Source organism: Hemicordylus capensis, chromosome 4 (assembly GCF_027244095.1).
Source record: "Hemicordylus capensis ecotype Gifberg chromosome 4, rHemCap1.1.pri, whole genome shotgun sequence".
NCBI classification, from domain to species: Eukaryota; Metazoa; Chordata; class Lepidosauria; order Squamata; family Cordylidae; genus Hemicordylus; species Hemicordylus capensis.
The window spans coordinates 183250723-183271556 of record NC_069660.1 but is presented as its reverse complement, the minus strand read 5'-3'; the positions used below and the strand labels follow the sequence as shown (position 1 = coordinate 183271556).

Genomic DNA, 20834 nt, shown 5'->3' with positions numbered 1-20834 from the left:
GGCCCTAGAGGCCAGTGGGGGGAGGGGGAACCTTTGCAGACCCCACCCCATGGCCTTTAGGAAGACCCCCAAAGGGGCTACAGGTAAAGATTATTTTTTTAAAAAAAAAATTAATATAATATAAGTCACTGTACACATATTCAGATTGGCACTATGTACAGAGAATCAGGGTTTGTGAATACTGAGCTGAAGCTTATGAGCTAGGATTGTATTCATTTGCTCTTGTTTTGTTTCTTGTGATAAGTGAGTTAAATGTGATGTCTTAATAATATGGCTATTAATGGTGAGTTTGTCTTTGAATCAGTATGAAATCCTTAGTATTAAGGCTCACTGGGAGTTTCTTCCTCTCTTTCTCTCAGTGCTGGACTAGGTCCGGGGAGACCCGAGTTCAAATCCCCATTCAGCCATGATACTAGCTGGGTGACTCTGGGCCAGTCACTTCTCTCTCAGCCTAACCTACTTCACAGGGTTGTTGTGAGGAGAAACTCAAGTATGTAGTACACTGCTCTGGGCTCCTTGGAGGAAGAGTGGGATATAAATGTAACTATCAATCAATCAATCAATCAATCAATAAAACTAGAATATATTCCACGCAGTGACACAGCTTACTCTGCATATACTTTAATTATTTTCAGAGTATCTGGGAAAAGTCAAATTCTCTATTTATTTTAAAAACTTATGTAATAGTGATGCTACAATGCATAGTAGAGAATTAGACAGGCACTTTTGTTTATTTTTCCAAGTACACCTCCACATAGTATTTGGGTATTTCATGAGCCCCAGCATACTGAAATTTGTAGTTTTCCAGCATTTTTTGGTCTGGCTACGTCCAGTGCTAAATAGTTTTTGAAATATTAAAAGATTAACGAGCTTGACTTGTAGTTTTCAGCTGATATTATGGTAAAGTTATCTGAAAGATGGGTGTCAGATGTTTGGACAGGGGACGCAATTTCAGTGCTTGCCCTAGGCACTATTTTCCCTAGATACACCTCTGCTTCCTGGAAATCTGAAATTAGGAGGACGTAGTAAAAACGCACCAAGTTTGCCCACAGCAAGTCTAAGACATTTAGAATGGTCGATGCACTTTATGGAGTCCTAAATTAATATTATCCACATACATCAGGGGCCTAGGCTCTGTGAAGACCATTACCAGTTACCAAATACTGTAACTATTACTGTACAACAAATACAAATGAAGCAGTTAATCTCATCTGGGGAAAATGGTTTTTACTGGACTGTCCAGCACCACCAAAGAAAGAATACTGCAAAGAACTGTAGGGGGCTTAACAGCTAAAGGCACAGAAGAATTCTCATATGAAGAAGAAAGAGGGGCAGAAACAGATTATAGACATTGGCATACAAATAAAGCAAAATCTAAAACTCTAGTTTGATTTATTAGCAGCAAGGCAAAAGCCACTCTAAGCAGGGACTGTAACACACAGGTACGAGGGCATGGTTAATGGAAAAACTCATTGCCAGAGAAAGTTTTCTGTGCTTTAATAATCCAATTAACTACTGTCACCACAATCCAGTTTCCACCCACAACTGCAATGAAATTTAAATACATGTAGATATATTTGATCACATTAATACCTGGCCACCCTCATCCTTATCCCCTGCCTATTTCATTCAAGTGAGGGGCTACAGATTACTTATTCACAAGTAAATCTTGAAACAGTTTTGCAGATTTGGAATGCAGGAGGAATCCAGCTATGTAAACTCCAAATATGTGTATCTCAAAGTAATGCCTGGTTTTAAAAATTCAGGTACATGGTAAAAAGAGATGGCAGAGAGAACTCAAGGAGGGTGGCAAGTATAAAACACAAAAGAGTGGTCGTCTTTGGCAGGCATTACCTTCTTGTCTCTGCTTCCTGTAATGAAATACTTGCTGTCTGGGGTCCAGTCACAGGACCAAATGATGCGACTATGAAGAGCTGTGTTTTGGTTCGTATAAGCAAAGAGACTGAATGCTGGTTCTGGAATGGCAAATGTAAACAGAAACATGACCTTTTTAATTGCAATAAATTATCTCAAAAGTGGCACAGTAAACCTGAGAGAGGTGTTAGCAGCCATCTAGCGCAGAACTGGCCAACGGGTGGCCTGTAGATTGCATCAAGCCCCTTGAGAGGGTCCACCCTAATTCAGGGTACCTTTGCTGCCACCACTCAGATCTGATTAGACAGAATCTGAGACACTCTTCTCCTCACTCTTGTTTGTGTAGCAGCAGGGCCTTCTCTCTCGCTGTGTGTGTGTGTGTGTGTGTGTGTGTGTGTGTGTGTGTGTGTGTGTGTGTGTGTGTGTAGAGGAAAGAATATAATATGTATTTGCTAAAAGCAAACAACAGGATTTCATTATTTAACAAGAGTTCTTTAAGCTCCTTAAGTTACAAGCTCTAGAGGTGCAGAAGCATAGTGGGCTCATAGTGCTGTCATAGCTTACAGAGATGTTAATGGTCTTTCTCCACTCTGGGATTCAGGTGCCTTGCTTGGTTACAGAGTTTCTGCTCAGCCTCCCTCCTCCTGTTGGGTCTTGGCTTTCCAGTGGAGAACAGATTCACCCCTGACTCCACCTAGCCCCACTCCTCTCTTCGCCAGAGACATCTCTCCTGTTCAAAACCCTTCTCTCTCCAAGACTCTGGCTGTCTGACTAATTGTCACCCAGCTGATCCTTAACTGTCTCCTTTCTCTCCATCTGCCTCCTTCTGCATTCCAAGCAGAGGTTCCTTGTCCCTCCTAGAAGGGTCTCACTTCCACTGCTGCCAATCAACCTCCGGCACTTACTTGGACATTTCTATAAACATAGGTTCTAAAATACATATGAACACCACGATACATTAATTTAACAAGCAATATGAAAAATACAAACCGTCACACTCACACCCAATTCTTCATGCCCTAGACCTTGCAGGTGCCCTTCTGATTCATTGAAAAGGCTTCTGGTGCATATATAAATTTTGTGCTAAGGCCCTGGGCCTCTTCTAGCCAAGCTACTTGGGCACCATGAAAATGCTAGTAAGGGAGTGTCCACTCCTATCCTCCTGCCAATTATTCCGTTCAAACTGCTTTCCTGGGGGTGGGGAGCAGCCTTCACTTTTGCCACTGCACAAAACCCACAGACCAATTAAAAAGGAAGATAGGAAGCTGCCATACACTGAGTCATACTCTGAGTCAGAGTCAGAATTAGAACAGTCAGTCAGTCTTTATTACGGTCTTTGACCAATATCAAAACATCTAAAACAATATAAAATTTCAAACATAGCCATTATAATAACATAACTGTACATTGGATCTAACCATTAGCAAGCAGAGTGCGACGAACTCGAATTGCAGAACAACAGAATTTTGCCAGTGTGCGTGTGACAGATGAATTCACATCTATTAGCACATATTTGGTGTAGAATTTATCCGATCAACCTGGCACAGTATGTAAAAGAGGGTCAATTAACCTTCACCTAAGGTCTACATAAAAGACACACCGCAGGAGCACATGTACAACTGATTCAATCTCATCAGAGTTACAGGGACAATATTGCTGTTCAATTGGGATTTGATTGTATCTACCAGCCAAGAATTCTGAAGAAAGCGCATTCATACGGGCCCTCGAGAAGGCCCATCTATGTTTGGGGAAAGTGAGGCGAAACAGATAATCTGCCGGGCAAGTTCTCATCCCACCACTGAGCAGGAGGAATGACCTAGATGTCCTTGACAGGTCTTTCTGAAACTCAATATCCCAGATCCTTCATTTAATAAGTTCTTTGGCCCTGTCCAAACCCACAGAGAGGACTGCCTCAGGTGAAAGACCATAGGTATGGAGTTTCCTGTCACAGTTCTTCCACCAGCTCAGGCAGTGCCTATCTAACTAACAAAAGAAGGAGACCAGAGGGCAATATGTTGATTCTTGCCCAGTGTATTAGCATGAAATACCAGGCTCTGCCTTCCATTGAGATAATGCTCGATTCCAATCTCCAAGTTGCATTAGAAATGCATCTGGGAGTCAGATATAATGTTCTTAAGAACCTGGCTTGGACCCACTCCAGGAGGGAATAGTTAGCGTAGGGTCCCAGCTGTGCCCCATATAACATTTGAGCCATTGACTTTGCCTTGAATAAGTTGATGACAGCCGGAATGAACATCCCTCCTTGCCACCTGCAGAAGCTGAGAATTGCTGATGCACTTCTCTGTGCCTAAGCAGCAGCATAACTGATTTGGGTGGTCTTTTTCCCAGATTCCTGAAACACAACCCCCAAATACATGAAACATTTAACCTGTTCTATGTTGTGATTGTCAATCCTTCATTTATATTTTTTCCTCCTGTTGGAGAAGGCCAAAATTTTGGTTTTCTGATCATTAATATCCAGTTGCTCTTCCTTGCAATAGAGGGATAAGGCCTTAAGAGCTCTTCTCATCCCAACTTGTGACTGGGACAAAAGACTGCGTCATCTGCATATAAAAGTACAGGAAGCCATCTATCTGCCAACTTTGGGGCGTGTATAAGCCCTGCAGGCACTTGATTAAAGTCAAGCAGGGGTGCATTTTGGCCCCTTCATATCTATGTAAACTCTTTAATTAGACCAGAATACACTATACTCAGTTCTTGCAGCACTACAACCTGTAACTTACACCTTCTCTTTATGGAGCCATGGGGGCAATGTTACTCCACTTGAGCCACATTCCCTTACATACAGGATACAAACATAGCATCTGGCAGTCAAATGTTGTTAGACTATGTAATTCAAATGTGTAACACTCATGTCAGAAAACTACTAACATTGCTAGTTGTGCCACTAACAGAAGCACTAGACCAGGGATTCTCAACATTGGGTCCCCAGATGTTATTGGACTTCATCTCCCATAATCCCCAGCCCCCGTGGCCTTTGGTTGGGAATTATGGGAGTTGAAGTCCAATTACATCTGGGGACCCACACGTTGAGAATCCCTGCACTAGACAGATCGCCATAGTTCTTACTGACTGTTTAGCTTCCTAAGCACCACAATATTGCTAGAGAAATGTTTCAAGTTTCCATGGCAGTATAACTTAATGGGCAACCTTCAACCATAGTTGTTTTCCCCAGGCACTGCAAACACAACAGTTTGAGGGAGTGCTTTCCACTTCTACAATATAATTATAGGGAATGAGACGCGTAGTGATAAATTTTACACACATAGATTCCCATCCAGGCTTTTTTACATTGAAGGAAATAAATACACAACCCAAATGCTAACGCTGACAAAAGGAATCACATCTCTGCCTAAAGGGATAATCAAGAGTGTCTTCCATGGGTGAGCTAAAGTTGAGTTTGGATGGGTCTGCATTGGGCACACAGTTGCAATAGTGTCTAATATCTTGTACCATCAAACTATCAGTGCAGACTTAACAATGATTCTCTGAAAACAATGGCTGGTTAGCAGATTACAAGCCAGCCTCAAGAATGCATGCTTTCTCCCCTCATCTGGCACAACATGCCTACTCCCAACATCAGTTTTCAACTAGTGACACAGATTCCTGTACTTACCAGGTTCTGGTGGACCGGTATCTTCACACTTCCAGACTGACCATTTCCTGTCCCTTGAAACTGCTAACAAGAATTTATCATTTGGAGAAAAGGAAATCTGTGTCACAGTCAGACTGTGGAAAGGTAGCCTCTGCAGCTGCTTCCAAGTCATGGTGCTCCACAAAATAACAGCTGCATGTTCTTTTTTAGAAGCCTGTAAAACAGAGAGCAAAAGCACAGAGAGTTAACCAAAGCAAGCTCGAGGGGGCTGGGTGGGAAAGTCACTATAAAGAACACTCCCCATGAGGTGTGGTATCGAGAGCACTGGGCTTAGACAGGAGAGACAATGGTTCACATTCTGTGCACTGCTGAACAGGTGGAGCATCTGTGGAAGAGGCTACATCGCAGCTCAGCTCAGAGCACTGCCGAGCAGCCAAACATGGACAGAGGGGGAGGGAGGAGCTATTTTTGCTGCTCCCTCCAAAAGAACTTTTAAACTTCAAAAATACATCCCTGAGGTTTGCACAGCCCTCAGGGACATATTTCCAAAGTTAAAACCCACTTTTGGAGGGAACAGCAAAAATAATTTATCCTCCCCTTTTGCCTGAAAACCCTGAAGAGTCACTGCCAATCAATGTAGACAGTCCTGAGCTAGATGGACCAATGGTCTGATTCAGTATAAGGCATCTTCCTATGTTCCTATGAAAGATAACAAGTAGTAGGGGTAAGGAGTGGAGAGCTGGTCTTGTGGTACCAAGCATGATTTGTCCCTTTAGCTAAGCAGGGTCCTCCCTGGCTGCATATGAATGAGAGACTAGAAGTGTGAACACTGTAAGATATTCCCCGCAGAAGATGGAGCCACTCTGGGAAGAGCATCTAGGTTCCAAGTTCCCTCCCTGGCTTCTCCAAGATAGGGCTGAGAGAGATTCCTGCCTGCAACCTTGGAAAAGCCGCTGCCAGTCTGTGAAGACAACACTGAGCTAGATAGACCAATGGTCTGACTCGGTATATGGCAGCTTCGTGTGTAGATGGGCTTTCCAGGCCATGCCCACAAGCTAAGGCCCTTGAACCAACACTTTCTGGAACAAAATACTCAGCATAGAATATTAAGGCGGACAGAATAGAAGGACATCCCTTAAAGTTGGAACTTTTCTAACCTGTCGGTTCTTAGAATGAAGCTGCATGGTTCAGAAAACTGCCTCCCACTGCTACCCCGAAAATGGAAATTTAGAGGTAATATGTAATACTAGCCAACCCGCACAGAGCATCTGTGCACTGTTTGGGGCCGGCTGTTCCCCCCTCCCTCCTGCCCCACTCTCCCTCCTTCTCCTCCCTCCTGCCCCACTCTCTCTTGACCCCCTCCCTCCTGCCCCACTTTCTCTTGCCCCCTCCCCTCCCTCTTGCCCCACTCTCTCTTGCCCTCCCTCCCTCTCCCACCCAACTCTCTCTCGCCCTCCCTCTCCTTCCCACCCCTCTCACCCTCCTTCCCCCCTCCTGCCCCACTCTCTCTTGCCCTCCCTCCCTCCTATCTCTTGCCTTTCCTCCCCCTCCCTCCTGCCCCCTCTCTCTTGCCCTCCCTCCCCTTCCCTCCTGCCCCCCTCCCTCTCCTCCCTCCTGCCCCACTTGCTCTGGGTCTGCCACCGCCTCGCCTCCGTGGCCAGGCCCACCATGGCGACCAATTCTCCTGGGTGTGCCTCAGCCAATCAGGCGCCTCTCCGCCGCCCAGTAAATCAGCTGGGCGCTGGGACGCACATTCCAAGGCACACCTAGGAGAATTATATATATAGATTATATGATAATATAGCACTAATATTATACATCTATGCAGTCCTTCCACAAATGATAGTTTAAATTATGCATCTCAAATAGAAATATCTCCATTTTAAAAATTGAGAGAGAAGCAGAAGAAAATCAAACAAAATTCAAAACCACTTTTTAACAGTCTTTTTCTTACCTTGCATGCTGAGGCAATCACAGTTTTTGCATTATTGCAAGCAACACAGAAAATTTCATACCCATGTCCATACCTAAAATGGGGGGGGAAAGTCAGTATAAAAAGGTGTGGGAAATTAAATGAAAATTTCTGACACATAAAGCAGTAAGGGAACAAGTAATCTCTAATGCCAGACCAAGAAACGATGCATTATGCCAATGATTTTCATTTATGGAATTCCTTTTATATATACCGTAACAGCCTGAGGAAGCCTTTCACTTTTGCCATGGCAGCCTTCCAGGTACAGAGGATTCTGGGATACGTGCAATATCCTGTAGGCTTCATTGTCACCTTGTGTGAACTAAAAATGTGCTCCAGAGCATACTTGTCTCTGTCCTGCAGTTGAGCATTGCAGGGAAAGATTTGTAGTAGTGTTGGAGAAAACTGTCTTTTAGGCGTTTTCTGCATTACTCGCTCAAACAGTTTCACGTGTCCGCTAAGTGTCCCTCCGTATTGCCCGTGTTTCGACACAGCAGTTGCTGAGCTGTCAGTAGGGTGCTGTTCATATTCCAAATGCCTTGTTTCAGATTTTATGGATGCATAGTAGCCCTGTAACACTCTATATGCATTGCAGGAAAGTAGCTGTATTCTTCCGTTGTAGGAGGCCTGTCCCATCGTTTATGCATTGCAGCGTGGTGTGGTGTGGACGGTTCAAATCACGGTGCAATGATTTGTTGATTTTTACAGCCCCTTTCCATGCAGTTCATGAAATAATTTTTCTGTCCCATTCATGAAAGGACTCCCCCACCCCCAACTTAGGTTCTTGCACAAAGGTGCAACCCGATTCTCATCTGCTTTTGGCTTTTGATTTCGATCACATTTGCTTTTGTTTTTCATCAGACTTATTTTCCGAACACGTTCATGTTTCCTCCTTTTTTGTGCTCTGTGGATTGGCTGGCCCATTCAGCAAACCCCTGTAGCCTGGTGTCTGTTTGTTTTGCTGGATCGCTTATGCAAGGGTGCAATGTTACAACTAAATTTTCATTTTGGAGCAGCACTTTCTCCACCTTTGCTTTTTGTTTTTCATCATACTTATTTTTTGTTTACGTTCATGTTTACTCAAGAAAACATTCCTCCGTTGGGAAGAGGCCTCATACACAGTCAGACCATTGGTCCATCTGTCATCATGCCCCACGTGTCCCTGGTGCTCTTGCTAGTGCAAAGCAGAGCAGATGGAGCTGCAACCCTGCTGGCTTTGAGCAAAGGCAATTTTTTTAAAAAGAGTGTCGCGTTAGTGGTTCCTCACCCCCTCCGCAACCCTATTGGCCCTATATGGAGGAGGGGGCAGTGAATGCAATTCAGGTGGAATATGGACACCCCTTGCCTGAAAAACCTGCTGCAGTGGTGGGCAACATGACTGGCCCAAACCCATATGAATGGCACTCGCGGTTTCAAGCCACTGTTTCATACGGTTGCACTTTGCAACACTTTAATCTCGTAGTCCGCAAAACGCCTTAGAGAAGTTTTTCTGCCATCACTAGTTTTATCACTAAGAACCTGATGACAAGCCTCCCCAAACTCCTAGATTTCCTTGGAGGACAATCTGAAAGCCACAGCTTTAAGTAGATAGCACACCCAATTACTTAGTCCACAAAATTAAGTCAAATCACAGTACAAAACATATAAACTCCACTCAACAAAATATTAATTGTATGGACCTTCAGCTCTATGTATTTAGCCTGGGGGGTTAATCCCCCTACTGCAATTGTGCTATGCTTTTCATGGTTGTCAAAATGGTGCCATTTGTAGAGGGAGCAATTCCTTTTACTCTTTTATGTACTGGCACTTTATTATGTGCTTTTATGTCTCTTTTTGTTTTTTGGCAATTTTAAAATGGTCTCAACCATCATGCTGCACATAAATTAGTTTTTTTGCCACTGAACTTTAAGTTTTTCCAAGTGTCAGATTCTAACCCTCCAACGTGCTCCAGGCAAGAGCCCAAACCATCTCCACTCTGAATCCCTACTGCCACCTACTTTCATTCTTTGCTGCCTCTCTCCCTCAATACTCTAGACTCTTTCTAGTAGATCCTTGCTCCAAAGAACAGTTGCTCTGTAGCTTAATGTTCTTCCTTTCCCTTCACCAATTTAAGAACCCCAAACTGCTTTATCCCTGGTGCATGAAGTGCACACTCCTCTTCAAAATCAGCTTGTTCTCTGTTCTCCAGTTAATTTCCAATCTCTCCTTCAGTAATGAAGGCAAGGAAAGCCACTTTTGAACTTCAAATATACTTTTTAAAAAACTATGTCAGGGAGAAGGCTTGGCTACAACTCTTCACTCTGACATGCTACTTTTTAAAAAACAACAACATGCAAGGATTACTTTCCTGCAAACAAGCATTCCATCATGCAAGTCTCTACCGACAGTCTGAAGATGTACAGTCCAGGCACAGGTTTAACACCGCAGAGAGAATATAAAGGAAAGGAAACCTGCTGTGCCCAAGTCAATGAATGAGAGATTAAATATGTCATGTGCTTACCCAGCCCACTCACTAGTCATGGGTTTGTGGCATTGTTGCACACGCACACATACACTTTGCTTAATAGAACCCACTTTACGCATGCATAGACAGAAAGCATACAGGTGGCTGCAGCTGAATTTCATTTATGGGTTGAGTAATGTCTCCTCATGCCAACTGTGAGCTTTGGACAAACAAGAGGCAGCAACATATTTTATGGAGGTTTTAAAAAGCCCAAACTATACTGGGCCATCAAAGCTATCTCTGGCATCAGCTTGTTCCAGCTAGGCAATAATTTCTAAAGAGGCTAATAGCCACAGCAATACACCACTGCAGAAAGCTGGTTGGTTTCTTAAACTCTCTTAAAGGCTACATGTTGGCAGGGGTGGGGGGTGACCTTTAAAGGAGTGACCTTTTTTTAAAAAAAGGGGGAGAGGAAAGGGAAAAAAATATTTTGATGCTGCAGCATGTCAGTGTGAAGACACAACATAAAACTGGAAAGATATAGAGCTTCTCACAGACTCTTGGGGCATGAACGTTCAAATGCTCACTGCCTACAGTAGCAAGCTGCTATTTCATTGTGAATGAATCACCACAGAATATTTACACACTTTCCCAACCACCAGTGAACACAATACATTCAATGGCAATAGTTCACATGTGACTATCAGCCATGAAATGTAGAACAATTCAAGTGGTAAGTAATGTACATGCATGCTTGAGACAGTCCTTATTCACACTACAATTAACATGTAAGAATCTAACACCTAATATTTTCAGAATCACGTTACACATCTGTAAGAGTTTTTTAAATGTTAAATAGACAACTGACCAGAAGCATTCGATACTACTACACACACTGCAACAACATATATACTTTTTGTAACCATATAGCTATAGAGCATACAATTATAAAGATCTATTCTAGCCATTTCAAAGTACATATTTTCTCAGAACATAATATGTAATTTGCATTCAAACACTTCAGAAGACTCTTTTATACCATTATCTCTTTAAATATTTATCAAAATTAAAAATTCATCCCGAAATCTAATGCTGAGGCTACAATATTCTTGAAGAAATGCAATTGCCAAATGCTCTATTTTTAGCAAGCCAGTTTCTGTTTTTTCCTGCTGCTATGGCAACATCAAGCCTACATATTACGTGATTTCACATTGCTTCTTTCAAGATTAATATCACACAAATACAATTGGGAACCAACAATATTTCCTTACTGCCTGTCAAAACACATTGCTTACAACTTCAAAAAATGTACAGTAAAACTTAGGATCTTAAGGAAATTCATTCGAATCTTTTGCTAACTAGATCAACAAAGGCTACTTCAAAACATTACAGAGGATCTAAGCAGGAAATATTTCCAACTCACAAGTACACATATTGAAATCAAATATTTATTTATTTAATGGATTTATAACCCACTTTTCCAAAGTCACCCCAAAGTAGCTCAAATATGATGACCTATGTGGAGTCTGCATGCTTTTTTGCTCACATGGAGCACTGCTTTATTTGAAGAGAAATACATAAAGGTTTGAAGGGGTACTTAAAAGATCCAGTTTAAGCAAGAGCACAATATGGAACCTCCAAGCCACACACAACTTGGAAGCACCTCTCAATGGGCTGCAAAGCCTCATTATAAATCTTGATAATTTCAGCTCTCATTAAAAATTAACTTGTTCAGGTCATCACTGTGGCAAGCACCCTAGTTCTCCCCAGAAATTGTCTGCTTTGCATTGTCTTGATGCTCACATGTTGCCTCTGATGTTCTGTACAGGGCCTGTGCCCTTGCTTTAATTGCTAGGGTGCAATGAGATATTGACTGCTGTGGATGTTATGAACCAAACCATGCCGTGCTGTCCATGAGGCCTTGCTGACTACTGCTTGTACACTTGATAGTTGTTAGAAAAGTGGAGCCCAAACCGCTGCTAGCTACATCTGTGTATTAGGGCCATAGCTGCATATAGAACTAGGTAAGTTATGTATTTCATATACTTAACATGGGTACCTGGCTTCTGTACTGGGAAAGTAACCTAGCTGTGACCCCACCTCAACTTCCCTCCCTCCTTCTGGGATCCCATCTAAGAGGATCTAAAGCCCAGATGCCAGGAAAAGAGAGTTGTGTGCTTGACAGCTCATCATCAATCAAAGCTAAAGTCAGGAGTAGAGGTGAGTAGCACAGCTGAACACCAAGGAACTTCCCTTCCCAGGCCTTGGGTACAGGAGATATGGACTGTAAAGATGGACCAACCATGACACCAGGCTGAGGGGAGTGACAAAATGGATAATATCTTCTGAGACAAAGACCCTGGAGATGGCTTAATTGCATTCCAATGGAGGACGTGAAGGGGATAACATCAAAGACCACCAAAGGCTGAGAAGAGTGTAACAACTTGGGGTCCAGACCAGAAGGGCAGAGGGCTGATACTGAGCCCAGAGAGAGATGCGTCTCACTACCTCTCCAACACTGCGCAGGGCTCCACATCTTCGCTCCCCAGGAACTCTACTTGTCAAGAAAAAGCTGTGGGCTGGCCACCCAACAGTGCTTTCCTGCTCCTTGATAAGTAGCTCTCCCCCTTTCCTCTTTCCTTTCTTCCCCCTGTCCTTAGAGTATCTGGTCTGTAAGCTAGACAGTAGTATCAATGTAAGAACCCGGCTTGGCTATAACTACTTGAACATACTTCCTAAGCAAAATTATAAAAGAAAAGATGTCCTTGGTCTGGTTCCTCGTGTCTCCTCATACATCCATAGGCAAAGGTTCTGTAGTGTGGGTAAGAACCGCTTAGGTTCATAACATCACTACTCATTTTTTGAACAAGGGAAATGGGGGCCCAGTTCATACATTACTGAGCCAGTCATCCTCTGCCACACACACAGTATGCAAGGCAGGCACTTCACACAGAGGCGCATGTACATGTAAGCTTGATCCATGGTGTAAGACTCATCATCATCACACCTCCTCCTTTTCTTTTTTTGAGGGAGAAGAATGAGAACTGGGTCTCCACTTGTGCAGCCCTCTACCTGGAGCACCCACCTCACGCGTTATGCTAAGAGCCCCTGGTGGTGCAGTGGTAAAACTGCCACCCTGTAACCAGAAGGTTACAAGTTCGATCCTGACCAGGGGCTCAAGGTTGACTCAGCCTTCCATCCTTCCGAGGTCGGTAAAATGAGTACCCAGAATGTTGGGGGTAATATGCTAAAATCATTGTAAACCGCTTAGAGAGCTCCGGCTATAGAGCAGTATATAAATGTAAGTGCTATTGCTATTGCTATTGCTAAGAAGCATATGCCCTATTCACAGTCAGTGCACAAGAATTGAATCAAAGCTAAGAAGCAAGCCCATGGACAACTAGGATTTGAATTCCAGTATCACACATTTAATACTTTGTTCATTAGATCACACTGTTTCTATGAATGCCTGAACTCAAATGTCTCAGAAAGAGAAGGCAAAAATAAGCCTCAAAGATACTTGGGCAGGGGAGGACAGTGGGGGGTATTTGCAAATTATATGTATGTATCATTATTTTAAATTTACCTCGGGCACCCAAGATTTCTGGCAGACTCAGCTAATGTGGAGGCGCTGGTCAGAAGGGGATGGCAAAGACACTAAGACATCTTCACCGGGAACAGCTACCTTCTCACCCCTATGTTCAGAAGAACTAGTTAGTCTCCATGAATGGGAGTTTTGCTGCTGTCAGTATTTTCAAATTCTGCTTTCCCACCACACCCTATTCTTCTTCCCCCCCCCCCACAACATTTCCAAAGTCCAATTATGAGAGTCAAATTTTTACCAAGTGTCCCTCTTGTATCCACAGACCCCTGTACACAATTAAAAATGGTCATTAGCTTCCCTGAGGATAAGGTGAGGCATGACATATATTTTCAAATCAGTTAATCAATGTGACTTACTGGTGGAACTGCTCCAATAGTACCCCAGCATTATAAAACAGGGCTACCTGTTTTATAATGAATACATTACACTTTTATAATAAATACATTAAAGCAATAAATCGCTCCCCTCCACCGCACATGTTGCTGCTACATAGCCACATTTGAAGAATTAAAGGCCTGGTTGAACAAATGTGTCTTAACTGCCTTTTTAAAAGTTATCAGAGATGGGGGAGGCTCTCATTTCAGCAGGGAGTGTGTTCCAAAGCTTTGGGGCAGCAGCAGAGAAGGCCCATCCTTGAATAGCCATCAGACGAGCCGGTGGCCACTGCAGACGGACCTCTCTTGATGATCTCAATGGGCAGTGGGGTTCATAACGAAGAAGAGGTTCTCTTAAATACCCAGGGCCCAAGCAGTTTACAGCTTTATAGGTTATAACCAGCACCTTGCATTTTGCCTCGAAACCTATCGGCAGCCAGTGTAGATCTTCCAATACGGGAGTAATATGGTCTCTCTGAGATGACCCAGAGACCAACCAGGCTGCCACATTCTGTACCAACTGCAGCTTCTGCACTGCGTACACAGGCAGCCCCATGTAGTCAACTCTGGAGGTTACCAGCGTATGTGCCACTGTTCTTATTACAGCTAACTGACACAATCTGCAAGGATGAACAAACTGAGGTTTCAAAATATCTTTTTTAATCTAATCATGTTGTTTCTTTTCTCCATGACAGATACAATAAAAGAGAGCTTGTCTTCCTGTTTTCCACTTACATCCCCCCCGCCCCGTATTCCAGAGCAGCACACACATGAGGATAAAATGAAATAACCACAACAGCCCTGGTTAGGCTGAGAGAGTGTGTGACAGGCCTAGAGTCATCCAGTGAGCCAGATGGCAGAGCAAGTATTTGAACTTGGGTCTTCTCAGGCCAAGCCAATCTACTGCTCAGTTTTATAGGACGTTCAAATTCAGACACCACTTTTTCACTCCAATATGATAAGGTAAAATTCCTCCTTCTGCAAACCTCTTAAAAGCTCTGTTCTCCTTTACATCTGGTAACTCTTTTACACCAGAGAAGGTAGTGCAAGTAAGGGAAAGAAATATCCAATGCACCTCCAGTTAGAAAATTTATGCTCTCTGCCTTACTATGAGTTCCAATTAGTGTAAGAGAAAAATAACTGCCGGCTTTTATATGTCTCAAGGGAGAGCAGCAGTAATGCTCCCCAAAACCTTTAGCACTGAGCACAATCTAGCCTAATAATGTGTAAATAGCTTCCTAAATTGCCATTTTATGACTACAACCTATTGAAGACTGAGCTACCACTAGCAATAAATATCTCCCCAACCAGCAACATCTTACACTATCCTCCACCACACACACACTTTTTTTTTAAGCAGTCCAGAGCAAGAGTTCTGTAGAACTCTAAAACTAGCTCACTGCTTTGTGATTTTGGGGTGGTTCTAACAAAAGATACTATGTTGCTGCTCCTGTTTAGGACTGTAAATACTTCAAATTTAAACCTATATTGGGCACTCCATAGGATATTTCTGGGCTGGATTCGAAATGCATGAAAGTACCTGTTTTTCACTGAATAAAGTTCAGGATTACAACATCAGGACTGCACCGGAAATCAACATACAGGACTGCCCCAAAAGGATTTGGGGCAGGGAAGCCCTAGCTCAGGTAGTATTGCTTAGAAAAGCCTTGGATAGCCACCACCAGAGTACACAGTACTGGACAAAACAGACCAATGGCCTCGCTTGGCAGTCTAGTTTAAAAGGCAATGGAACCATACATTTTTAAAAATTCTGACAGTTTCAAGATGCAATGCTCTAATTCAGCAGAAAAGTCCCTTTTTGGATACATCACATCTTGATGTCATCATGACTGAGGTCTTGGTGAGCTACCAAGTTGAATGCAGCCCATATTTTGGCAGAAGACAGGAGTTTGTTAAATGTCCTGTTTTTGCTGCCTACTTAGAACCTTAAAAGTAGGTGAGGGAGAAGAGTGCCTTGCATCTGGCTGGCCAGTGGCCTGTGTTCAGCTTCACAAGTTACACACCTGCCAACATGTCCCTATTTTCCAATTCAGGTGAATGGGAAAATAAGGACATGTTGGCAGGTAGGAAGTTATGCAGACCTGTGCATATGGCATTTACAAATAGGCAACATTATATGTTTATGAATTTATGAAACAATTTATGAACTCCATGGATATTTCCAGGCTCCTGTGCTCAGATTCAGCAGGCAGCCAAATTGCTGGGAATTATGGTACCCATGCCAGCTTAGCCTGCCAATAACAAGGCTGAAAAACTGGCATGCTGGGCAAAGTGAGTTGTCTTCTATTTAGAATGCCTTTAAGGTACTGCAAAAGCAACGAAAGCAGAGAGGAGGAAATGGGCTCCCGGGGAGTCATTCCAGGATGGTGGACCTTGCTGAAGTTCAAAGGCAAAAACCTACCTCAAATAGCAAATGACTAGCAATCCTACACTCACATATATGTACTTCTTCCAAGTTAGCAACTCCTTCACTGAACATATAGCTGCCTTTGGATTATTCTGTGGTTTCTAAAAGCACGGTTCATCATACACACAAGCAGCGACTCAATTGCCTACTCTCCATTTCTCGCTTTCAGGTGGGAATGTGTTCAGCATCAATGCAGCAGCAATTTTGTGTTTACCAAGGGGTGTAGTACAAAGTCTACGAACGAAAGGCAAGAGATCACTGGGTCAAGTGTCATCTCAGCTACCAACTTTTGCCTGATTTAAGGGAAGTCACTCTCTCTTAGCTCCTTCTGCAGTAATAAACAATCTTTTATCGGCGCTTGTAAGGATTACAAAGAATTCCTCTGGAGACCCACCAAAACCTGAGCTTGTGTATCTTCAAGAAATAATACAAGACCTTTTTTTTCTTTTTTCCAAACTTGCAGTGGCCAGTTATAGGGTAGGATAGTTAGTATACTGTTACTTACGCTAAGCTCTTGAGATGAGGAAAGCCATAAGTCAAAAAAATAAAACATAAATGCCAAGCATCATTACTGAGCACTTAATGGTGTCGTGGCTAAAATGTTCAGCTTACTGGGGAGACCCAGGGTCAAATCCATTTTGATTAGCTTATTTTTTTTGTTATTTCTCTGTGTGAACTGCCCTGAGCCATTTTTAGAAGGGCAGTATAGAAATCGAATACATACATACATACATACATACATACATAATTAATAAATAAATCCCACCCAGCCATGATGCTCCTGGTGAATCAGGGTCTGTCACCATCTCTCAATCTAATCTACCTTACAAGGTTGTTGTGAAGATAAAATAAAAGAAACCTATATATAGTGATGTGGGTTCCGTCAAAAGGCGATGAGGATGCAAATGCTTTTGGGGTTTTGTTTGTTTTTAGAAATGTATTAAAAAGCAACTTACAATTTTTGGGTTTCAGGCCATAGCATGTTCTGCAAGAGATGATCTTCTGTGGGAGGTTCTGGAAGAAATATTTTGGTTTAAAATTGGGTAGGATTTTCCCTAATTTCATTTATCTGCTTTCTCACACTCTGATACCATAAACCTTCTTCCAGATGCAAAATAATAACACAGCACATTACCATGTTGCATACCTGTTAGACTGCACGGCTGAAAGTAATTTTCATGATACTGACTGGACACACGACTAAGTTTTTTCTCCTCTTCACTTGTCTCAATTGCCATACCTTCTGCTATAAAATAATCATTTAAAAAATTAGCAAGCAAGTAATTAAAAAAATTAGCAAGCAAGTAATATACTAAAAGATGTAACACTGAACAGATGAAATGACTTCAACTTTGAGATAAGAGTGATCTAAACAGTGACTGGTTTACAATCCATCCAGTTGCCCACCCATTGGCAGGAAGGGTAAATATTTGCTCCTCACAACAGAAACCAAGACGGGACCTCAAAAATGGCCAACCCCCAGAGTGGAGAAAAAGAAAAGGTACCCAATATAATAGCATGCCCCTAACGTCCTGATGAATTCTAGACCCATCTATCAGCTCTAAGAAGAAGTTAGAGCACAAAAAGCTATGCATTCCAAACTGGGTAAAGAAAACGCCTCCAAAATATCTGGCAAGGATGACTAATTGGATAACATACATTATATCAAAAAGAAATTAAATGCATTTTATATATTGAATAAACAAAAACAGTTCTTCTAATGGAGGCTCCTTTCCATTTCTTTCAATATGGAAAAACTAACTTGGCAAAGAGGCATCTTTTAACATGGTGATGCTCTTTATTTAGCAGGGGGAGAGTAACCCTATCCACCCCCAGCACAGTACCTCCAGTGACTGTTGCTGGAATCTATCTTATGTTTCTTTTTAGATTGTGAGCCCTTTGGGGACAGGGTTCCATCTTATTTGTTATTTCTCTTCTAAACCACTCTGAGCCATTTTTGGAAGGGTGGTATAGAAATTAATAAAATTATTAATTATTTAATTAGTATTTAATCATCATCATCATCATCACCACCACCATCGTCACCATCAGCCAATTACAAAAAACAACTTTACTGGGAACAGCCGATATTCTGTGACGATATCTATAACAAAAGTAACAACACTGACAATAAAATTCAGCCATCCTAGGTCCTTGGGAAGGACTCGATGTCTGGATAAAACAAACCAGTCAATAACAGCTGTCTGACTGTGTAAACAATAATAATAATATCATCCAAGTCACACTAAGGGTTTAGAATGAAATCTACTCAAAGATATTGGATTACCATTCTTAGAAATTTGCCTTGTTTGTCCACTATGGTATTTCCCACCCACTACAATGCAGTTTTAAAGAGGTGTTACTTATATGCTGATGGCCATCATCTGGTTTCAGGATGGCAGATGGAGGAAAATGTCCCCAACAGGATACCCTAGCATGAGAGCATAAACACATTAATTCTAAAGTAGTACTTCTACTTTGAGCTGCCACCATCTTGAAACAAGATGGTGAATCAAAATTAAGATGCCCCCCGTCAGTGTATTATGTACTGTAAATTTATTAAGAAGACTCAGAAGCAGGGATTTCATAAGCCTTCTTTCCTTCAGAAAGTAGACTAACAATAATATTTCGGCACACTGTCAACTGTCCAAGAAAGCAAATCACAGGATAGGTTCTGAAGGTGCAAGGTTTCAGATGGGAATGGGCTTATTCTTAATGTCTGGGGTCAGGAGGGGCAGAGAGAAGTGAATGGTTGCCACCGATTTCTAGAAGGAAAAGTAAGCTGCTGCACATTGAGGCATTGGGTTGTATCCAAAAGGTCCCTTGTGAGAGAGAAAAGGAATATAAGCTTACACAAGACAGCACCCCCCTGATTTCTGCCAACTCCCCCCTCTCACTGCAGCCCAGCACCCAATCCTACACTGTTTTGGAGGGCCCCTCCCCCCACAATTCTCAAGGGTAGATTTTCAGGAAGCCCAGAGAATAGCAGTGACAAGGTAGGCGCAGAAAAGCCCCTGTTGCATAAGTGCAACTCAACTCACACTCCTTCAGGTACAACCCATTTCGATATTTTGCCACCGCACCCTCACTCAGGGATCCCACAGGGGGGGCGCAATGCACAAAACATGCAGAGATGCAACACACACACACACTTTTTGCAACAAGCCCTACTATCACCACCACAGAAGGTTGCCGGTTCAAATCCCCGCTAGTACTATATCGGGCAGCAGCGATATAGGAAGATGATGAAAGGCATAATCTCATATTGCATGGGAGGAGGCAATGGTAAACCCCTCCTGTATTCTACCAAAAGAAAACCACAGGGCTCTGTGAGCACCAGGAGTCAAAATCGACTTGACAGCACACTTTACTTTACTACCACTACCACCACCACCACTATATCATATATACTGCTGTTCACATTCTAAAAATAAACATTAGGCAGATACCAGCAACAGCCACTGGAGAGATGCTGTGCTGGGGTTGGATAGGGCCAGTTGCTCTCCCCCTGCTAAATATAAGAGAATCGCCACTCTCTGCTCAGTTAGCAGCCCTCTCTCTGCATATGCACCCCCTTTATCATAATCATGAATATTTTGCTTGTGTTATTTAGTATTCATCTTGTAACACATCAAATTTCTGATGACTTTTTGGAGTCACAGTGAAATTTAATCCTCACTTGCAGACTTGGGACACACTGCTCTCAGACTCCTCATTCTGTGTCACACTTAAATACTTGTTCACTCCACCCACTCACCCCCCACCAAGACTAAAATTGTTCCAATATTTTCTAGTGTTCTGCTGTATAATGTAAAATTAACTCAATCATCAGCATTTCTTCTTGCACCACTGAAACAGAAGTGGAAGGCTGAGGACGCTGTAAGTATCAATGCCTCTGCGCCTCCACTCTGGCATTTGTCAGACCCTCGTTTTGAGCTCAAGGCCTATTTCTGTAGCAAATGCAGCTTGCAGTTTCATAACAATTGCACTAAATTTTATTAATAAAGGAAAGACGATTCATTCTAAAAAGGAAACGCTTAAAATATACACAACAGAATAAGTTTACCCAGCCATCAACTATGGGTGTGAGTCATGAAGTACATTGCGAGGCATTCACAGAGTTTAACTGGTTGTGTTCAAGAAATTTTTACTAAATCAGAAAGCTTGCAGACACATAGCACCCAAGTTCTCAGGCATTTCTCCCATCAACCTGTCATCCACTTTGTAAGAGCCAAGTTTCCGTGGTGCAGCAGGCTATGAACCGAAATACAATAATAATTCACTGCACAAAATGGACAAGTACCTGTAAAATCTGATGGCCACACAGAAACTTGTGACAAAGAGTAGACTATGAACAGATGATAGGGCCATCACAAAACCGGATAACAGTGGGCCAATTCAAATGTTAGTAGCCCCAGCACACATGAAGCATGGGCACACCAAAAGTGCACTCATTGTAACATCCTCCACAGACATCCTGATGCCCTCCCAGAACATCCCTTGATGGGCTGTGGGGGTTGTG

General features: G+C 42.6%; 1 protein-coding gene across 4 annotated transcripts in view; it reads right to left on the bottom strand.

Moving 5' to 3' along the window:
- ELP2 (elongator acetyltransferase complex subunit 2) overlaps positions 1 to 20834 on the bottom strand; it is an 85645-nt gene that overhangs the window by 14760 nt on the left and 50051 nt on the right. For 3 of the 4 annotated variants that reach the window (XM_053243870.1, XM_053243872.1, XM_053243873.1), the window contains 5 exons: positions 17460 to 17558; positions 17269 to 17326; positions 7446 to 7518; positions 5513 to 5705; positions 1855 to 1976 (listed from right to left, as the gene is read on the bottom strand). In XM_053243870.1, coding sequence (XP_053099845.1) covers positions 1855 to 1976; positions 5513 to 5705; positions 7446 to 7518; positions 17269 to 17326; positions 17460 to 17558 — 545 coding nt within the window. The remainder of the gene's footprint in view (positions 1 to 1854; positions 1977 to 5512; positions 5706 to 7445; positions 7519 to 17268; positions 17327 to 17459; positions 17559 to 20834) is intronic. The other variant, XM_053243871.1, reaches the window with a different exon arrangement.